The sequence below is a fragment of the Diadema setosum genome, chromosome 9 (genome assembly GCF_964275005.1).
Source record: "Diadema setosum chromosome 9, eeDiaSeto1, whole genome shotgun sequence".
NCBI classification, from domain to species: domain Eukaryota; kingdom Metazoa; phylum Echinodermata; class Echinoidea; order Diadematoida; family Diadematidae; genus Diadema; species Diadema setosum.
In genome coordinates, this window is record NC_092693.1 from 19,152,403 (window position 1) to 19,173,436 (window position 21,034).

At 38.4% G+C, this 21,034-nt stretch overlaps 1 protein-coding gene across 3 annotated transcripts in view; it reads left to right on the forward strand.

Annotated features, from left to right (window-relative positions):
• LOC140233432 (casein kinase II subunit alpha-like) overlaps positions 1 to 21,034 on the forward strand; it is a 38,246-nt gene that overhangs the window by 11,360 nt on the left and 5,852 nt on the right. Inside the window, exons 2-11 of one of the 3 annotated variants that reach the window (XR_011901538.1) lie at positions 775 to 886; positions 1,839 to 1,940; positions 11,079 to 11,129; positions 12,686 to 12,745; positions 13,154 to 13,237; positions 14,015 to 14,125; positions 14,839 to 15,041; positions 16,425 to 16,573; positions 17,354 to 17,446; positions 18,657 to 18,747. Coding sequence is in view for 2 of the 3 variants with exons in the window: in XM_072313540.1 (XP_072169641.1) it covers positions 775 to 886; positions 1,839 to 1,940; positions 11,079 to 11,129; positions 12,686 to 12,745; positions 13,154 to 13,237; positions 14,015 to 14,125; positions 14,839 to 15,041; positions 16,425 to 16,573; positions 17,354 to 17,446; positions 18,657 to 18,671 (980 nt within the window). In the remaining variant the exon portion in view is untranslated. The remainder of the gene's footprint in view (positions 1 to 774; positions 887 to 1,838; positions 1,941 to 11,078; positions 11,130 to 12,685; positions 12,746 to 13,153; positions 13,238 to 14,014; positions 14,126 to 14,838; positions 15,042 to 16,424; positions 16,574 to 17,353; positions 17,447 to 18,656; positions 18,748 to 21,034) is intronic. The other 2 variants (XM_072313540.1, XM_072313541.1) reach the window with 2 other exon arrangements.

Consider the following 21,034-nt stretch of genomic DNA (forward strand, 5'->3'; position numbering starts at 1 on the left):
GTATTTCAGTTGTGATATCAGTCACATTTTGCTCAGATTCTTCCCCTCCAATCATTTCATTCCAAAGCTTCTCCATAGGATAGCTTCTCATTGTATGATGTGAATTTCTGTGACCTGCAGTCCAATATCTGTACAATGACCTCGTACAATGGACTAGATTATGGTTTGTTTTGAATACGTGTGTCATGTATCAGAGAGCGGTATGAAAGAAAAACAATATCCTATTCAGTCTCCGATTTCAACAGGGATCACTGCTCTTCCACCTACCGGTATTGGGATATACACATACAGTCAGTGCATGCAAAACTATTGTGAGATGTTATCATGGAAAGCATGCTTGGCTTTGTCATATTCTATGCTAAACCCACATATGGTACATGCTGTTGGATGCTAATATAAGGTCTCCTCATCATAGGACATGTATTACCTTAGTCCTCATTGTGTTTCAGCCTTGTTATGGGTGTCAGTTACAGTAGCATTCTAGGAGAAGTAAGAGGGCGATGGTCAATTAGTGCAGTTCGCCTCGGGGCCCCCTAGTGTCAAAGTGCCCATATCATGACTAGCCTAGCTGTGGCAGGCATTCTTGGGATGCTGCCCCCAGTAGATAGGCAGCAATCATCGAGGAGTACTGTCCCTCCCCGGTGCCTGCTCGCTGCACTGAGACTCGCCGCCGCAGTGCAGTGACATGGCAGCCGTCATGGGCTCTGCCGGCTACGGCCTCCATCTTGCCGCCATTATTGTGAGCCTCCTCTTTCTCTTCCAATGCTGCTGCAGGCAACAAGACGACTACCAGATCGTGCGGAAGCTTGGCCGCGGCAAGTACAGCGAGGTGTTTGAGGCAGTCAACATCACAAGCAATGAGAAGTGTGTGATAAAAATCCTGAAGGTGAGTTTCAGCCACATGACATAACGTCCTAAAGGCTAAAAAGCCCGAGTATTGACACGCATCCTGGTCGTCATTGGGAAGGCATGATGACATACTTTGTGTGTTGTATTACATTGAGTGAGGCATGCATTTGTACTGTGATCTGGTCTTGAACCGTGCCTATGATACACAATACTTCTGGTGCGATATTAATATCCATTTCATCATGACTCACAATGACTCTTCCTATTACAATTTGAAACTCAATCTGGAGCAAAGGAATGATAGATGCTCTGTATGTTGTATTACCGCACAATCCCTTGCATTATACACTGGGCTAGGTATGGCAGCATAGGAGCATAAGGGCAATAAGCACAGTGTAGTAAATGTCTTGCCGATGTTCTGTTAAATGCAAACTGCTAATTCTTCCATCCAATTAAAGCCATGTAAAGACATAGTCACAACCCCTTACAAATGATATGTGAATCTACTCGGAATGTCCATGCTGGCTACGATCATAATATGCTTGATAGATGGTATAGGAAACATAGTCATAATAAATACCAATCGGGCTTCTTGACACCTGAGTGACCAATACAGGGGAACCTCATAACAAACTGCTTGGTACTTCTTAAATCTCCTTGTAATACCAGTATTCAGTATTTTATTATATCAGGGGTAAAAAACAAATGAATGCGAAATGAACTGGACCTGCAAAATTTTCTTATCGTATATCAGGTACAATGTACATGTATCTCACCATATCTGGCCTCATTAAAATGAAATTGAAATGTAGTAGTTCGAGAAGGTTGTCGGTTTGTGACTGATAAAAGTTTTTATCATGTGTGTAGGAAAAAAACCCCATAATTTTGGACAAGTGCCATACATACAAAACATGTTTCATAGATTCATTTCGTCGGATGCAGACCGTTAATTTGTGTTTGTAAATTTAACTTTTAATGTTTCGCAATAGCCCGTGAAAAAGAAGAAGATCAAGAGGGAGATCAAGATCCTGGAAAACCTCCGAGGCGGTCCCAACATCATAGCCCTCCAAGCTATCGTCAAAGACCCAGTGGTGAGTGCGGTTCACGTTTGAGTGGTGGAGTTGTGGATGTTGAAAACTGATCTGAGTTGATCTGCAGTCTGATGCCCTGAAATTTAATATATAAAGAGTGTAGACGGCTCCAACCCACAGCTCTTCTCTGTTCTGTTTGTTTAAGCAAACCTCCTAAACCTTGCTGATGTTGCAATGATGAGGCTCCCTGAAAAGCGAACCTCTTCATGTCCTCATAAAAAGACATAAAAGCCTCTCTTATTTGGGAATATTATCACTGCCCATTATGATTGATGTAACACACAAGTATCTTCCTTATAGCTCCAAGAAACCTTTGTGATTCTGACGTGTGAATTTTGGCAGCCCCGGTGTAGTTGTGCTCTTTGCTAACAGACTATTTAAATCTTTACTCCATAGGGGACTTTGAAAAAAAACAACAGCAAAGAAAGAAATATATAAAGTAGATGATATTGTCCTAGGTTAGCAGTTTTATAAAAAAATTTGTGATAACAATACATCAAAATCTCTACCACTGAAGCTCAAACTGTGCATGTCTATCAATATCATTCATGACTGAAAATGCAAGAGAGGTTGTATGAAGATTTTCAGTTGTGATATGTGTGTTGCACTGCCATCAAAATTTTGACTTATCACCCCAGCTCTAAATAATGGATGTGTCGAGAGAACTGTCACATACATAGGTGCTTGAGTGTGTCACAACATGCTACAAATGTACTTTGTGTAGGCAGGCACCTCTCCTGAAGCTCAAACTCCCATCAGGACTTGAAGACATCTTGAACTATTCATAGTTGTTTTATGTCCAAGAACCAAAGTAGAGCTGTAACTATAATCCATGATGATACCTTTGTTTAATTATAGTGATGCAGCCATTGTTAAAGGGATCGTATAGTTTTGGTTGTGACCTAATTTCAGGTTTCTAACATTTTTTGGTGAGATAATGAGAAACCTTTTATGAAATATGAAAGAGCATGTAATTCTATGAGGAATTCGACGTTTATTTGATGAAAATTGGTTTTGAAATGGCTGAGATATCCAAAAAAGAGCGATTCTAATAAAGTGTGGCACCCACACTTTATTACAATTGCTTTGTTTTACTTTGTTTTGGGATGTTTCAGTCATTCCAAACCCAATTTTCATCAAGTAAACTTTGAATTCCTCTTAAAATTGTATGCTCTGTACTATATCATAAGTGTTTTCTTGGTATCTCACAAAAAGTTAAAAGCCCAATTCTCATCTCCACCAATACTGTACCATCCCTTTAACCCTTACATAGATTCTGCACTGCTTTGTGTTAGTTTTGTTTTATAAGCTGAGCCATTACATGTGCTGGTGTTTTGATTAAAACATGTAAAACTGTTGACAGAGCTGATTTTCATTCGTTCAGTGTGTCATTACAGAATGACACATTGAACTTTACACATACCTGATAGATATGAGTGATCATTGAAATATTTACAGTATTTTGTCTCTCATCATACCCTCCCTTCCCCCTCCCACCTTTCCGTAACCTTTCCAAGAAACCTGTAAATGGGTGAATGCATGGATGATCGAAGACATTTCGCAGTGCAGTCACACTAAAATTGCACAATAGATTAATTACTGATGCGTAGTCACCACCAATTGTATGTGTGTGTTTTTTTTCCGCCGTGAAATATGGTTTCATTTAAACAAGTATACCTCAAGTATGTAGTTGGAAATACCTGACAGTGTTTTTGTTTATACAATGCAGGCTGACAAACAGTAGCCAGATGTCCGTACAGTATCAGTACTGGACTTTACTTTTAAGCCCCAATAAAAGAGAATTGCTAATTGGACTTTGAAACCAGTGTGTACCACTTGAAGTGAGTGATAGACATGTTGGTGATATTTGTTCACTGAATTCCATCCTTTACGATAGAATGTTTCATTGACTTATCAATTTTAGAGAAAGGAGACTTCAGACAATTTTGCTTAAAGGACAAGTTCACCTTCATAAACATACGGATTGAGAGAATGCAGCAATATTACTAGAACACATCAGTGAAAGTTTGAGGAAAATTGGACAATCGATGCAAAAGTTATGAATTTTTAAAATGTTTGTGTTGGAACCTCTGGATGAGGAGACTACTACAGCTTGTGATGTCATATGAGTACAACAGTAGTATAAAGAAAATGTAAAGAAAATTCAACATATTTTCACTTTTTTCACATAATAAAAGAACACTTGACTTGCTTCTTTCCAAAGACAGTTGGGAATAATTTTACCCATAACATTTGTCTACTACGAGTCAAGGGAATGTGTACTTTTTTCAAAAGATGACATTTTGTGAAATTATCTTTATATTTTCCTTATATTGTTGTACGCATGTGACATCATACACTGCAGTATTCTTCTCATCCAGCGGCGACTACAGAAAAACTTAAAAAAATCATAACTTTTGAACGGATTGTCCAATTTTCCTGAAACTCTCAATGATGTGTTCTACTAATATTGCTACATTCTGTCACTCCTTATGTTTATGAAGGTGAACTTGTCCTTTAAAGCTACAAGCTCCAGTCGTCACTATCAGTAATATTTGATATGAAATAGAGTTGTATCTGAGTATATTCTTGAGTGCACATTAATGTCAAAAGTGATAACCATGTATTGTGTTTATCCCTAATAAAAGAGTATGATTTTCAGGTTTTAGCCATTATTCAATTCATGAGTTCCAGTCCAAAATATAGAAATTAAAGAAAACATATCATCCACAAACACACAAACAATTTGTGTGATTTATTCTTTTATCTAATGAAGACAAACAATATTTTGACAAATCAATAGGACTTTTAGTTTTCATGTCCTAATTTGTGAGCAGTTTGATCAAAGTTAGACTGTTGAAATTGCAACAAATGGCTTCAAAACTGAATGTGCAAAACTAAGAAGTTTAAGGAATTGGATAGGTGTTTTTAACTTGAGCGTATGCAGCTATACAATCTACATTATGTACCTAGCCCGGATGTTTTTAACTTAGCGTACAACTGTATGCAGCTATACAATCTACATTGTGTACCTAGCCAATCATGCTTTTTAATAAACTGAAGATAGCATAGCTAACCATGATGTGTGATCAGATTCATGTTCAGGATGAGGGCCACTGTGTACTACAGTGTAGTCTTTAGTCACGTTCAGACGACAATCTTTAACCTCGAGGTTAAGCTCGTTGTTATGGACTGTGAATGCACTCATAGCTGGCTAACCTCGAGGTTAGTTTGATGTTAAGAGCCACGAGATATCCCAGGGTTAGCACTCTAACCACGAGCTGCAGGGGGTCCCCACTCATAGTTAAGCACCGTGTGGACACAAAAATCAACGAAATCGAAGTTAAGCATGACCTCTCCGTGAACTCCAGCCCCACAATTTCCCTCTGGTCAACCTCCCAAACGTAAAAACACTCCACGTGCTTGCGAAGTGAACATCCTATGACGCACAGCAACAACATCGCCAGATTCACACACATTAGTGGTATATAGTTTATTTGATCTCTAGAGAGAGCTGAGTGAAAGTTTACAAGGAAGTAGGCAAAATTTACCAATGATTTGTATGTAATTCATAACTGAGGGCATGTGAAATCACCGTCCATTTAACCGCCACCATTTTCCTTTAACTCTTTCGGATGTCAATTTTCCCAGTCGATGGCGCACCCGCGCGAGCGCCCCTCGTATCGGGGTCACCGCGAAACTTCCGGTTTTGTGGTTTTATCGTCGAGTGGGACACACCTGTAGTTATGGGGGGGGGGGGGGAAGGAGCTTAACCTTGAGGTTAAGGATGGTCGTCTGAACGTAACTTTTGTGTATTACAATCAGTACTTAAAGGTGCATAGTCCCGGTAGTGTAGAGGGCGCTGTTGATGATACTGCCAATCACCGTTAGCATTGATACGAAGATAGCCGAGTTGAGCTGTCATCAAGAGTAAAGCGCGTAGGTGTTCCTAAGTAACATTGCCTTTGTTATCTTCTCTGTGCAACACGCAGTCTGTAGTAATGCCAGGGTGTGTGCATATGTGCTTCTTATTATGACATCACAAAAGAAGTTTGCTGAAGCTGTCATCCCCCTCAGCCGTATCATGAGCCGAACTGTGATCGGACCACTGACTACAGTGAATCGGACTTCTTCTGACTCGGGGAAGTGGGCCAAAGCGTAAGCGCTAAAGAGGAGTCGATAACGTAGGTCTCTGTAGGAAACTTGCGCCATGCGCCCACGTACGCATTTTTGACTAAAACACCGTGACCATGCACCCTTAAGGGATGGTACAGTATTGGTGGAGATGAGAATTGTTCTTTTAGCTTTTTGCGAGATACCGACAAAACACTTATGATATAGTACAGAACATACCATTTTAAGAGGAATTCAAAGTTTATTTGATGAAAATCGGGTTTGGAATGACTGAAACATCCGAAAACAAAGCAAAGCGAAGCGATCGTAATAAAGTGTGGGTCCCACACTTTATTAGAATCACTCTTTTTTGGATATCTCAGCTATTTCAAAACCAATTTTCATCAAATAAACGTTGAATTCCTCATAGAATTACATGCTCTTTCATATTTCATATTAAAGGACAAGTTCACCTTCATTAACATAAGGATTGAGAGAATGTAGCAATATCCTCATCCAGCGGTTCCAACACAAAAATTTTAAAAATTCGTAACTTTTGCATCGATTGTCCAATTTTCCTCAAACTTTCACTGATGTGTTCTACTAATATTGCTGCATTCTCTCAATACTTATGTTTATGAAGGTGAACTTGTCCTTTAAAGAGGTTTCTCATTATCTCACCAAAAAATGTTAGAAACCTGAAATTATTTCTCAACCAAAACTGTTTGATCGCTTTATTTGTTACCTTGATTCAGAGGGTGAATTGTTCAATGCTGTTGGCAGAAGGGATTATGGATTAGCTTTATTTGCATGCACACCAAATGTGAATATATTAAACCACACATTTCATAAGCAATCATCACAAAGTTTGTAATGAATCAGAATGTTAACTTTTTCTTTGATGCATCTGGGGATCAGCTGTGCTTAATATCATCTTCCACCAGATTTGCGTGAAGCCATAATGTGGTATACATGTAAATCTTCCGGTGTTTATGCATTGGTATATAGACTGTAAAGGCCAGTGGGATGTTGTTGTGTTGTCATGGGAAATGGGAAAGGTAACTCAGATCAACGCCCGTGCTGAACTACAGTGTACACAAAGGCTTTGCAAAGGCAGGGCACACAAGCACTCTGTGTAGCATGCGAACACCCTCATCCTGCAGTAGTACAGTTACCAAGTGCTGTGTGATCACATTCCTAACATATCATCAGTCCCTACTGAAAGGTATTCCACCAATATGAAATTGCCATACGGTGCCATGGGGAGTTAACGCATGATGGTTGTTGCTCTTGATGCTGATTACTTTACTGTGCCCATAGCATGCTAGTTGTACAGAGCAGCCAGTCAAATCATTTTTGCTGGAAAGAGTATTGAACCTTGAGCACAGAAAAAAAAAAGGAGTGTAGTATTGTGACTATTCTTAAGCATTGGAATGTTCCTGTATAACGATTTTTTTTTTTTTTTTTTTCATGCGAGTGGGAACATTGATGTGCAAAGAATGGGATTGTGGGTCTGCATTGGTGTGAGCTTAAGGGGAATTTTAATCAGCTTTACATTTTGGAAAAGGTAGAGTTTCAGATATAGTAGTGATAACTGCAGACATCAAACTGCGGGAGGCATGACTTTGTTAGAAAAGGCGATTAATCATTCTTCTTGTAAGCACACATTTGAATACCTGTAAAACTGGTGTTGAAAATGAAGGGGAATTCACAAGATCAAATGAGTAGTTCATGGTGCATTGTATGAACAAAGTTGTTATATTTGTGAAGCAGCATCTTAAAAAAAAAAAAATGAAGAAAAAAGGCCACCTCAAAGAAACTGTAAGTCAGTCATCATTTTTGTTCTTTTTTATACTATAATCTGTCCTTGACACCTAGGAGAGTCCTCAACCATATTTGTATGTAAAGGGGTGGCATACTGTCATTTATTAAAACTAGCCCGTCAGTTTTTGTTGCATAATCAAATTGATCAGATATTAAAAAAAGAAAAAAGAAAAAAAAAAGTTCCTCTTCCTCTTCCCCCCCCCCAAAAAAAAAAAGTCTAGGAGCGACCATACACAAATTCGCACTGATTCAAACTGGCACGTCCCCCACCAAAGTGAAACTGGCTGATTGATTAAAGAGTACAAATGTATGACATGTTGATTCCTGCTCTATTGTACATTAAAGGGTGTGTACAGTTCTGGTCAAGGTGAGGATTTAGCTTTTAACGTTTTGCGAGATATTCGGAAACCACTCTATGAGATGTCAAAGAGCATGCAGTTCTAAGGGGTATTACAAGTTTATTCGATGAAAATCGGTTTTGAAATGGCTGAGATATCCAAAAACAAGGTGAAACAAAGAGATCCTAATAAAGTTGTGGCATGTCGCCTTTTATTATTAGCACTTTATTGGATATCTCAGCCATTTGAAAACCAATTTTCAATCAAATAAACGTTGAATTCTTCTTAAAATTACATGCTCTTTCATATTTCATAAGAGGCTTTTCACTATCTCACTTAGGAATGTTCAAAACATGAATCCCCACCTCAACCAGTACTGTACAGTCCCTTTAACATATTACACACAAAACATGCATGATATGGCTCATGATTCATATGTACATCTACATAGTACACTTGTACAATGAATATATTCATCATCTAGTTCATGCATTTTAAACATGACAGAAAAGTTGGCTCAGTACGATCCTTGAACGGCACGGACAGGATAACAAGCACTAGTTAGCAGTTTCTAAGTTATGTAAATTGGGAGAACATTTTTGATAATTATTCTTTCTAATGAGGAGGGATTGTTACAGACAGTACAAGATTAATGGCTGAGTGTGTGTTTGATACTGAGAGGAGAACCTCTGACCTGCTATCAAAGTCAGCAGGTGAAATTGTTTTCTTAAAGATAGACAGTCTGGAATGCATTCATATTCTGCCAAGACATATACATGTAGGTCAACATTACAACTATAACATTATATCTGGTCGTATCCTTTTCAGTTAAAAAAAAAGAAAAAAAGAAAAAGAAAAGAAATCCCTTCAGATTGATATGGATTTTGATACAAGATTTCATACAAGATGGTGGTTGAACTTAAAGATAAAGCAAAAAAACCCCAAAAAACCAAGTATAACTTCTGTGGAAGCAAAGACAAAATGAAATACTACTCTTTGTCGTATAACAAAGAGATAAAAATTGGTCCACTGCTCCTCTAGTATGCATAATTTCCACACACACACAAATAGTTAAGCATATTTATTCATCTGCTCTGATTCTCAGAGTATTTTGAATTAAAAACAATTGAAGACTTATGATTTAGTTGTTATACTGCTAATTTGATATGGCAAATTTACTTATTTAGTCTTTCATTTATTTGATTTATCTACTTCTGTTATTTTTCCGGGGAATGCTGTGGCCAAAAACCACAAGCAAATGTGGAACAAGGAGAAAACTTTTCTGATATTATGCTTCAACTGCATTCATTTCCTGCTTTTTGCAACTGTTCATTGTCTTGTAAAAAGTTGTATGTACAGTGTGTAGGCATGGATCAGAAGCTTTTTTTTTTCCCCAACATTTTTCTCAGATGAAATGGCCCTTGCCTTCCCATAGGAATTTCTCAAATGCAATTTAATCAGTTTCGATTTATAGATTGCTGCGCTTTTGTAACACAGACTTACATGTATGTTTCGCTTGACTTTATTTGGAAAAAAAAAAAAGTTTTGTGACCATGTCCTTGCTTAGCAAAGCAAAGGACAGCTTAGCTTAGTACAATTCACTGTGGATGCATTTCTGAGGCCTTTCACTGCATATTATGCACAATAATTCAGGTTGAGCCAATCTCAGTTAGGGAATTCAGCTGTTGAGAGAAAGTCTGCATTACTTAATATGTGTGTGAGAACAGCTTTATGGAGTTGCATCTGTGTTATATGTTATGAGACTGGGAAGGTCAACAGATCTAGATTTTGCTTTTGTTTCTTGATGGCTTTAATGTTGATGATGTTCAAACTATGACTCTGAAAATGACTAATTCATTTTCATATGGATATAACAGTGGACATCGATGCACTCACAATTTATCTATGGAAAAGAATCAGTTTATATTTAATGGATATAGAGAGAACACACCAGTCAGGGATTTGGATATATTGAAGACTTCTCAAGTTTGTTTGTTTATTTATTTTTTATTTTTTTGTCACAAATTTGACAATTCATTTTAGCCGAGAGGGCAATGTGCTGGTGGAAGAGCATTGCAGTTGCAATAGTGATACATGGTTGAAATGTCTCGTACAATATTAACCAAGAGGATGCTGATGATAGGAAGGCTTTTCCTTTTCCAATGTAATTAGTGTACATTGTAACTTCCTTGTTTAAGGTGTGCATGTTGTGTTGTGTTTATATCTCTGCTTTATTGCACCCGTCGTCATAGCAAGATGCAGAATCATATTTCACTTTCAAGTGTTATGCTTGAGGCTAACCTGTTCGTTGACATTTTTCAAACGATGAAAGCAACGTTACCCGAGTTACCAACCACATGCAGTCCAACACTCACCTTTTTAAAGGCACATAGACCCAGTGGTTGAGTCGAATGCATACGTGGGCGAACGGCGCGAGTTTCCTACAGAGACCTATGCTATCAACTCCTTTTTAGCGCTTACGCTTCGACCCATTTTTCACTTCTTCTGTGACGTTATACTAAGAAGCGCGCACCCTGGCATCACTACAGACTGCGTGATGCGCAGAATACAACACGTTACCTAGCAACACCTGTGTGCTTTACTCTTGATGAGAGCTCAAATTTGGCAATCTTCGTATCAATCCTAACGGTGATCCAACAGTGCCCCCGCAACCACCAGGTCTATTTGCCTTTAAGGTGGCAACCAACCCCACACTGTCCGACACTTGCCTTTTTAAGGTACGGTACTAGCAAACTCCTCGAAAACAGAAACCACCTTCAAAGAATAGTGTCATTTGTCATACAAGCAAATTAGTAATGTTTATGATATTTTCCATCTCTCTCTCTCTCATCTCTCTATGTAGTCACGGACACCAGCCCTTATATTTGAGTACGTCAACAACACAGATTTCAAGGTAAGTGTGATTCCCAAGGAAATCTAAACTCTCGCCGATATCATGCAAACTGATTTACATTGTAATATCAGAGGGAAGAAATGATAGTGACATAAACTGTCATAATAAAATCGTAGGGTACCCACCCCCCCCCCCCATACTATCATAAGAGTGAATGCCATCAGAAGTAAAGGTTGCACACCCTGCTCGACATTCTGGTTGGTGTAGTTTTCACTCATTTGTGACATACAGGGATATATTGAACCCTACAATACAGTAAAACAGCTACCGGTAGATTCTGTTTTGTTTCTGTTATTCATTGTCTGTACAAAAGGAAAGGTCTGGACTTGTGAATTGCAGTGTCCGCAGATGTTACGGGAGAATTTAGTTTTCAGTCTTAGTATTGAAAAAAAAAAAAAAGCTGGTGATAAGGCAAGGAAAATGTCAGCTTTACGACTTTTTGATTGTCTGATGAAGGAAGTTCAGGAACCAATGTCGAGATGTCAGCAATGTTTATTGTGAGACAGTATATGTTACATGCATCAAACTTTCAGTTTTAAGCCACAATGTAGTATAAATTTCACTATCCCTCGACACCTTCAAATGAAAGATTAAAGGCATCAGTGCTTCCTTATAGCAACTAGAACATAATTATCCATGTTTCAGTGTGTACAGACAATATTTTTTCTTTTTTCTTTTTATATTTTTTTATTTTTACTAAATATGAATTGTGTACACATATACCGTTAATACCCTGAGGCGCTTGTCTATCAACTTGAGAAAACTCACTACAAATGTGCTGAGTGCATACTGGGGAGGTTTCTCTGCAGTGCATGAAGGAGATAAGAGTGAGAGTTTTAAGGCCAAACATGAGATTTTAGATACCTTAGCCTGCATAATTATATTGCAGGAAACATTCTGTTTTCATTTTGTATGCGTATCCATGACAGGGGCCATGGGAGGGGCGGGGCACACTTTTGGCTTTATCAAAACAAAACAAAACTTGAAAAAAAAAATGACAAAAACGCAAGGTACCATTGACGCGACCATGTGCGCACTAACTTTGACCCCCACTGTCCCCCCCCCCCCCCCACACACACACATATACTCACAAAAGTTCAGGGACCCCTGCATGAGTCGATGCGAACTTAATTCATGTCACTGTGGTAGTGTGAAAATGTTGGGAAGCTTTCTGTCAAGTTTTGGTGTCTGTGCGTAATTATCAGACAAATATGAACTGATCAGATTTTATGTCGAGGGGTCAAAAGGACATTCTATCAGAGGCTCATATTACACAGTTCAAGCAATAATTCAAGAAGCATGGTACATATTGTTTGATACAGTATCAAAATTCACTTTAGCTTATTAAGTCTTAAATTGATGGCAGAATACCAATGTAGATTTGCAAGAGGTCAACACACAAAATAACCCCATGTAAGCAATTATTACTATTGCAGAAGAAGTACTCTCAAATGAATATTATTCCCTGTAACGTGCGTACTTGTGATGATTCACTTTCAGTATTGCGTCTGCTTGTTGGTGATGCAATTTTCCTTCTATTTTCATTTTCTTTACAGCAATTGTACCAAACATTAAAAGACTATGAAATCAGATACTACCTGTTCGAGCTATTGAAGGTTTGTATATCACTTCACATTATTTCTTTAGCTGATGTGCTTGTGAGGAAAAAAAAAATGTCGTAGAGATGATCATTAAATATGACCATTTGTATAACAATTAACATTTATATGACTGTATGAAATCAGTCTTGTAACATTTTGATTAGCTGTCACAGGGATTAATTTGCAATATAGTTAACATACAGTATTAAATCTATTATGTTGAAAAGATCATTTGTTTTGAACAAATTATTTAGTAGATGCTTGGTTTGTTGTGTGTCAATTAAGTTCTGTCTTGTGGCTGTCAAGATATTTATTCCGCCAGAATTTTGACTCTGTGACCTTACACACTGATAGCATTGCAAATTTTGCAGATTATTGTATGGGTTTGATATGTGATGCGCTGTTCCATCTCGATTCCTCCAGGCATTAGACTACAGTCACAGCATGGGGATCATGCATCGAGATGTCAAGCCGCACAACGTCATGATCGACCACGAAAACAGAAGAGTGAGTTTTTTTTTACCCAGCCTAGCAGGAAGTGGCGTTTGGAGATGCCGATGACAGCTCTCGGCAGAGTTGGCCACATAAATTATACGATGCTCTTACATAAACCCACACTTTGTACAATGTATGTCATGATGTAAACTGTTGGCAGCATAGTGCAGTGTAGCAACAGAACCTAACAATGCTTCTGTTTGAAGTTTTCGGGTGTCATGATGGATTTTGAATTATGCGAAAGAAAATTATATAATTCTCAGATTTGTAATTAGCATATAAATCATCCTTTCCAGAATTGGTCTCAGTGTATATGATCGCCCATTGAATATTTGTGAGAGAACAAATGGCTGTAACATTGGTGTGACCCGTAAGCTGCTGTGATGTTTCATCAACAGACATCTCACAAAAGCTCATCTAAACACGGTAAAAAAATGCTGAAAATACGTCAAGCTTGACAGCGTCAGAAATTCTTGTAAGGAGTTGCTTGCCTTTGGAGCAGTGTTTTGTGCCTTCTGTAATGAATGAAATATCAGACAAGGAGAAAACGAAAGACCGAAAAATAAAGTGAGCCGGAGTCCCCCCCCCCCCCCCCCCCCCCAAAAAAAAAAAACACAAACAACACACAACAACAACAACAAAACAAAACAAAACAAAACAAAACAAAAACAAAAAACAAAAAATAGCCCAAAACAAAAAAACAAAACAAAACAAAACAAAAACTGTTCATTCACTGGTAATATGCACAAAATGAGTAACCACTGACTTTGGTTGTGTTCCCTCCTATAGCTCCGGTTGATAGACTGGGGTCTCGCAGAATTCTACCACCCAGGCCAAGAGTACAACGTGAGAGTAGCGTCAAGATACTTCAAGGGTCCCGAGTTACTTGTTGACTACCAGGTACGGTACTTGATCTTGGCGCAGAACTTTACTGACATCCACTTTTTCATCACTCTAGTAATCCATATCTTAGTATTGATAATCGTGATATGACGTATCATTCTATCTCCTCTCCCCCTTCTTCTTCCATTCTTTTCATTATTATAGTCGTAGAAGTAGTAGTAGGAGTAAAGAAATAGAGGAAGAGCGGAGGAAGTAGTAAAAGTACTAGTAACGTAGTAGTAGTAGTAGTTGTTGTAGTAGAAGTAGTAGTAACAGCAGTAGGAGTAGTAAGTAGTAGTAAGTAGTAATAGTAGTAGTAGTAGTAGTAGTAGTAGTAGTAAGTAGTAGTAATAGTAGTAGTAGTAGTAGTAGTAGTAGTAGCAGTAGTAGTAGTAGTAGTAGTAGTAGTAGTAGAAGTAGTAGTAGTAGTAAGTAGTAGTAGTAGTAGCAGTAGTAGAGGTACTAGCAATAGTTGCTGCAGTAGCTTGTCATTGTCAGTGTCAGAAGTAGACAAATTGGTAACACTGTTTCTTATCAATTCCACAGGCATTTCAACTACTCACAAACTACTGTAGTAGCATTTTACATCAATTTTATAATGTGCTTTGGGGAATGACATGTCACCATTATACTTATCAATGAGCATTCTATATCAATCTGTGCAATAGTACGCAAATACTTATCCCGAGTAATTTTCTCTTTCCACGCACCTATCTTCCCCTTCGCTCCAGCTCTACGACTACTCACTAGACATGTGGAGTTTGGGCTGCATGCTAGCCAGTATGATCTTTCGCAAGGAGCCCTTCTTCCACGGCCACGACAACTATGACCAGCTGGTGAGGATCGCCAAGGTTCTGGGCACAGATGAACTCTACGAATACCTCGACAAGTACCAGATTGAGCTGGATCCTCGATTCAATGACATCTTAGGAAGGTGAGATGTCCATTTGCTATTAGTGGAAAAGGAGAGATCTGTTCTGGGCCCCATTTCATAGAAAAAAGTTGATATGATAGCAACTCTTGCTGGAATGGCAATTGTCATGGTAATGGCAAAAATCCAGCTTCCTGATTGGCTGTTGCTATGGGAAGTTGCCATTCCAGCAAGAGTTGCTATCCTAACTTCTTTTATGAAATTGGGCCCTGGTGCATGTTGCTGTTGGCTGTAAACTTAGTCACATTTTCACCAAACACTACTATTTTAGACCAAACTTGAAATTTGCTGTGTAATTAGCTGTCTAATTAAACAGAATCTAGTCTAAATTTCATGTTCTATGTTTCATGCATTGCTATCAAGGCCTTGTGAAACATTAATTGGTGAAATCACTGTGATCTTTTATGTGAAGTGATACCATTTTTACGACCTGCTGTAATACATGTGTTGTGGGCATTCACTATCTCCTGAGACAAACACATGCCAGCAACAGTACATCACACTGGAAAAAACAAACAAACAAACAAACAACCGCCTTTGTGTGTTTTACATAACAGTTCTAGATAATATAGCTCCTGTAGGTTGATACACATTTCACTAACAGTACAGCTAATGGGCTGTAGACCCATCCACCAGACACACTGAATACATTCACCGACAGCACCACCACACCGCAAATCAAGGCAATGTCCTATTTTTGTCGTTGCCATGGTGGCCTTGCTTTGTCTGTGACATCATTAGACTGAAGAGCCACGATGTGGCATTGTGGAGAGGTGTAGTTACATCATCGCCATGTTTTCAGACGAGTCATTAGAACCAGTAGGCCTGTTGATCAGCCTGTTAAAGGTTCAGTTTACCTTTGGGAGCAGTGATTTCAACAATTTTCAAGATATCATATTTGATGCATATGTGTAGGTCTGTTGTATCATAAAACATCCTACCATATGAAATATTTGCAATAAAACCTAAAATATAAGGAAATATCAGGGTTTTTCTCAATAAACCGTAACTGTATACGGTTTAGTCTGGAAATTTTTTTATTATAACTATTGTTCACATTTTGTGTATTTAGCAACACTTAACATCGATTATACGGATTCAAATTTTGACAGTGGTTGTTTCTATCCCTAACTCACATTTTAGAACTATTTTATAGCACTAATGCTTTCATCTGCAAATGGTAAACTATGCCTTTAACAATGCAATGAGTGTGTGAAAAATACCTGACTGTTCTATCACGGAAGGGTAATTGGAGATACTAAAGTATATTAAGCCAAAATACAAAACAAATTAAAACAGCAGTATAGATGTTAGCAGTGCCACTTGTGTGAATAAACCATACCTTATTCAATTTTCATTCCTCTGGTTGGTTGTTGTTTTTCGCAGACATTCACGGAAGCGCTGGGAGCGGTTCGTTCACAGTGAAAACCAGCACCTAGTCAGTCCAGAGGCACTCGACTTCCTCGACAAGCTTTTACGTTACGACCACCAAGAGAGACTTACTGCCAGGGAGGCCATGGAGCATCCTTATTTCTGTAAGAAACTGGTCCACGAATGAAACCACTGTTTCTGTTACTCCCCCCCCCCCCCCCCCCCCGTCTTATTTAGACATACTGTAATACCAGAAATGTTCAAATGCGTGAAACTTTTGCCTGCAGGAATACCAGAAATTCTCACATACAGAAATTTTCGCATCTATACATGAAACTTTGGCGATTTTTTGCAAATTTTACAGAAGTAAAATGCATGCGAAAGTGTTTGTTTGCACGATGCATTGAATGCCAGTAGGCGATTCGCGGAGGTTTCATGACCCGAAAAAGACTGTGTGCTCCAATTCACAAATTTTTCTGGTTTAACAGTATATACATCCTCACTAACAGATCAGGGAGGAACTCTTGATCTTGTTAAATTCAGAGTTAGCTGTGCTGCCCATGTGTCACAAATCCATTATTGAAAAACCTAACATCTGAACTTTCCAACCCCCCCCCCCCGACATATGTTACGATGTGCGTATGTTCATTCTGCTTGTGTATGTACTCGAGTTGATCAGTTGTTGTGACCCAAGGAAAGAAGGTTAATTTTTGTGGGGTTTTTTTTATGAGGAACATTTGAAAGACAGTGTGCAAGTTGGTGATACAAATTGTGCTCTTGGGCAAGTATTTCAAGAAATGAAGCAGTGTAACGTACACAGGCACAGCGGGACATTTTGATTCAGTCTCTTAGATCTGTCAGTTTGGCATCTGCTTGATTGTGGTATCCTCTGTTTTTCCGCTTCTTCAACTTTGATGACTGTTTTTTGTTTTTCGTTGCTGCAGACCCGGTGGTGAAGGAGCAGAACAGGTCCATACCTCCGGTGATGAGTGCACAGCCCAATGCCTCAACCAACGCCACAAATTCAAGCAGTGCATGTGAGTAGTCTCTCCCTGTATCTTTTCCTCGTGTTTGACAGTTGCCTCTTCATCAGCATATTCTCGCCATCAGAAATTCAACCCCTAGCCCCCTTCCCCAATTCCTCCTCCCTTCCCTCCCATTCCCCCACACGCCAATATGATATTCAAGATATTGAACTTTGAAGAAGATGTCCAGGTTACATCCTTGCACCAAATCAGAACTTGCCAAAGTCAAGCACATCATTAGGCGCGGTCAGACTGGCAAAAGATCGAGAAGTTTAAGATCGCGAAGTTTGGGCCATTGGTACGCGCGCAAGCAAGAGTGCGCCGTCCGATGGCTAGTGATTGTGACGTAACAATGCACATCTGTACATGACAATGGCCTCGCGCTTCGGAGGCAACGCCCGCAAACAGATCGAGAAGTTTCGCGGGAAGTTTGCGGTCACACTGGCAAAACTTCAAGATCTTAAAGATTGCGATCTTAAACTTCGCGATCCTTTGCCAGTCTGACTGCGCCTATTATCAAACTCTCCTTTCAGTGGACATTCGATCCGTTGTTCATTGAGATAGGGAATTTCATCGCAACCTCTTTGCATTTGACAGCAATTTATCATAGCTCTCAGTGTAGATTACTTTGAATATCTTGAAAGTCATTTTTGTTCTTTTGTTTTCTCTTCTTGGGTGGGGTGAGGGTAGCGTTTGATTTTACAAATGGAGGAAATATGTGCATGCACCATTAGCACACTAGTGCTTTAATATGTATTTTGTTTTTGTTTTGTTTCGTTTGGAAAGCTGTCCAAAGTGCTAGCTCAGACATGAAACCCATTACCCCTGCACTATGGTCAACATGTAAATGATGCATTGGATGTTGCTCATGAAAGCAAGACAAGAAGAGGATAGAGAGTTGCTTGCAAGCACTGAATTATAGTTGAACCCAAGCCCTGAAGTCCTGGTGCTTTTGCGCATCATCTGTAACATCATGAAGATAATTGTTAATTGTTAATGTGTCTGTGGTGCATGCAATGTACTCGTACTAGATATATCTGGCTGCCGTGATTAAAAACCTCATCAATATCACTCGCCTTATATACTGAGCACCAGATGGCTGTCTTTGCCATGGCTTTTGGTATTTATTTGTGCACCCTCAGCTTCTTCAAAACCCCTCCCGTTCACTCTCCCAGACTCCTTGTAACTCACCACCAAATTTGCCTTTATTCTCTTGTTTCAGCATCTGCTCGTAAAGGTAAAAGAGAGGACTTTTTACCATAAATGCATTAATTTCTGGAAGACCGCGTTCACTTCATCTCAGCCAGCTCGCAGTAATTATAGGAATTCTAACCTTCTAGCAAGGGCATGTGTATGCATGAATATCATCCACTAACCCAAGTGCAACAGTGTTATGGTTTGATTACAAAGCAAATGAATGGGGGGGATAGATATAGCAGAATAATAACTGAGAGAAAACAAAAGGGAAAATTATGATGAAATGTATTTAATTAAATGTTTAAAAATTTAAAAATGCATCTGACTCGTAGCTTCTTAATGTAGTTTTGATAGGTTTCTTGGAAAGATATTTGTATGTTTAACCATTAAAAGTTATGCTCCTTGCATAGAAAGTAAACTGCTAATGTGTCATTGGAATATCTGCTCATTTGACCGAAATAGACAGCAAATTATGATTCTAATGTGTGTAAAATGAGACAGATCAAAGCATCTTTATGCGTAAAATGATGCCAAATAGACCTAACCGCTCTATCCACCTGTCATGGGGATGTTGAACTGAATTCAATTAATGAAGGCTCCTGTGTGGTATCTTTCTGGTTTTCCACCCCTAGAAATCTTTCTGTATGAGATTTGATGAACATCATCCCATCATAGGTCAGAGATAATGTTTGAGTGAGTTATATTCGAAGAAAAAAAAAACAACAACACATTGCTGTTTCCCATTAACCATAAAACCAAATCGGCAGCATTCTAAACCATGCTCTTCTCAAGAATGAACTGTGATCAAGCACTACATCCAAGTCGCTCATATGTCACCTAGCAGGCACAGCATTCTAGTCAGAATGATTACTGGTAGCGTCAGGGTTAAATACTAGGCTCCGGTTCATTTCCTCTTTTCTTCATCTCCATATTTGTGTCGTCAAGTCAAAAAAAAAATAAAAAAATAAAAAAACAAAGTTGACCATGTGTTTTGCTAACCTTTCATGTCTTAGCAGCATTTCTTTAGCGTCACGTAGAGTCACGCCTTCGTTTGGGCATCAGTTTAAGAGTGTGGTAGACAATTCTATGTTCAGTCACCATTCACTCTGTCACTCACTACTCCTAGTTGCGACATGTTGCACACCATCCATAATTAACATCATTTCATGGAACATAAATAAATGAAATGGTAGACAGTCGAAGTTTCTGAAAATTCACGACATTCTTGATCTTGTAGGAAGTATTATTGTAATTAATCTTATATATTCCCCTCCTCATTTTTCTTCTATTATTATCTATTACAATAATAATGATAACAGTGATAATAATGATAACGACAACAGTAATAATGTTATTATTGTTATTATTATTATTTTTTTTTATTGTCCTCTTTTAAAGTGAGAAGTTAAATTGGAGCATTTCAAGCAGTGTGGGTGAATTATTGTTAAAGCCAGAATTGCATCTTTCTTGGCCAACAGCTTTTGATATACCCTGGTACAGAAAGATCATACTTACCTTTTGTTGTATGTATTGATTTGTGACAATTAAACTTGACTTAAATGAGCATTCCTAATGAGCAAGATTTGCCTTTGATATGAATAAACAAATAAATTATATATATATATATATATATATATATACATTTTTTTTTTTTTTTTTTTTTTTTTTAAATGGGATGTGGTTTCTTTTGGAACTATAACATGTATGCATAATCAATGCTCAACATTGACTTGTTTTGTAGAGTGTAGTTCCAAGTACTTAAAGGAAACCAAAACCCAAAGAGAAATGTGGATTGAGTGAAATCAGCAACATTAGTAGAACACATCAGTGAAAGTTTGAGGAAAATCAGACAGTCGATGCAAAAGTTATGAGTTTTTAAAGTTATGGTGTTGGAACTGCTGGATGAGGCGACTACTAGAGGTTATGATGTCATGTGTTGACAACAATATAAAGAAAATGTAAAGGGAATTCCACAAAAATTCATTTTTCATGAAAATTACACATTCCATCAATTTGATACTGACATATGTTAAGGGTAGCAATTATTCCCCCTGCTTTCTGAAAGCAGTTAGTCAAGTGCTCTATCATTATGCGAGAAAAGTGAATTTTTGTGGAATTCCCTTTTTATTTTCTTTATATTGTTTTCCACACAGATGTCGTAACCTCTAGTAATCCCTCATCCAGTGGTTCCAATACCAAAATCTTAAAAATTCATAACTTTTGCATTGATTGTCCAATTTTCCTCAAACTTTCACTGATCTGGGCCCCGTTGCTAGAAACTTTGCGTTTAAACGCAACTTGCAACTGATTGTCACTGGCCAATCAAAATCATTGTTGCATGCATGTCTTCTTAATAGGGCAGACCCTGAGCCAATCAGAATGGTCGTTTCAAAATTAGCAATT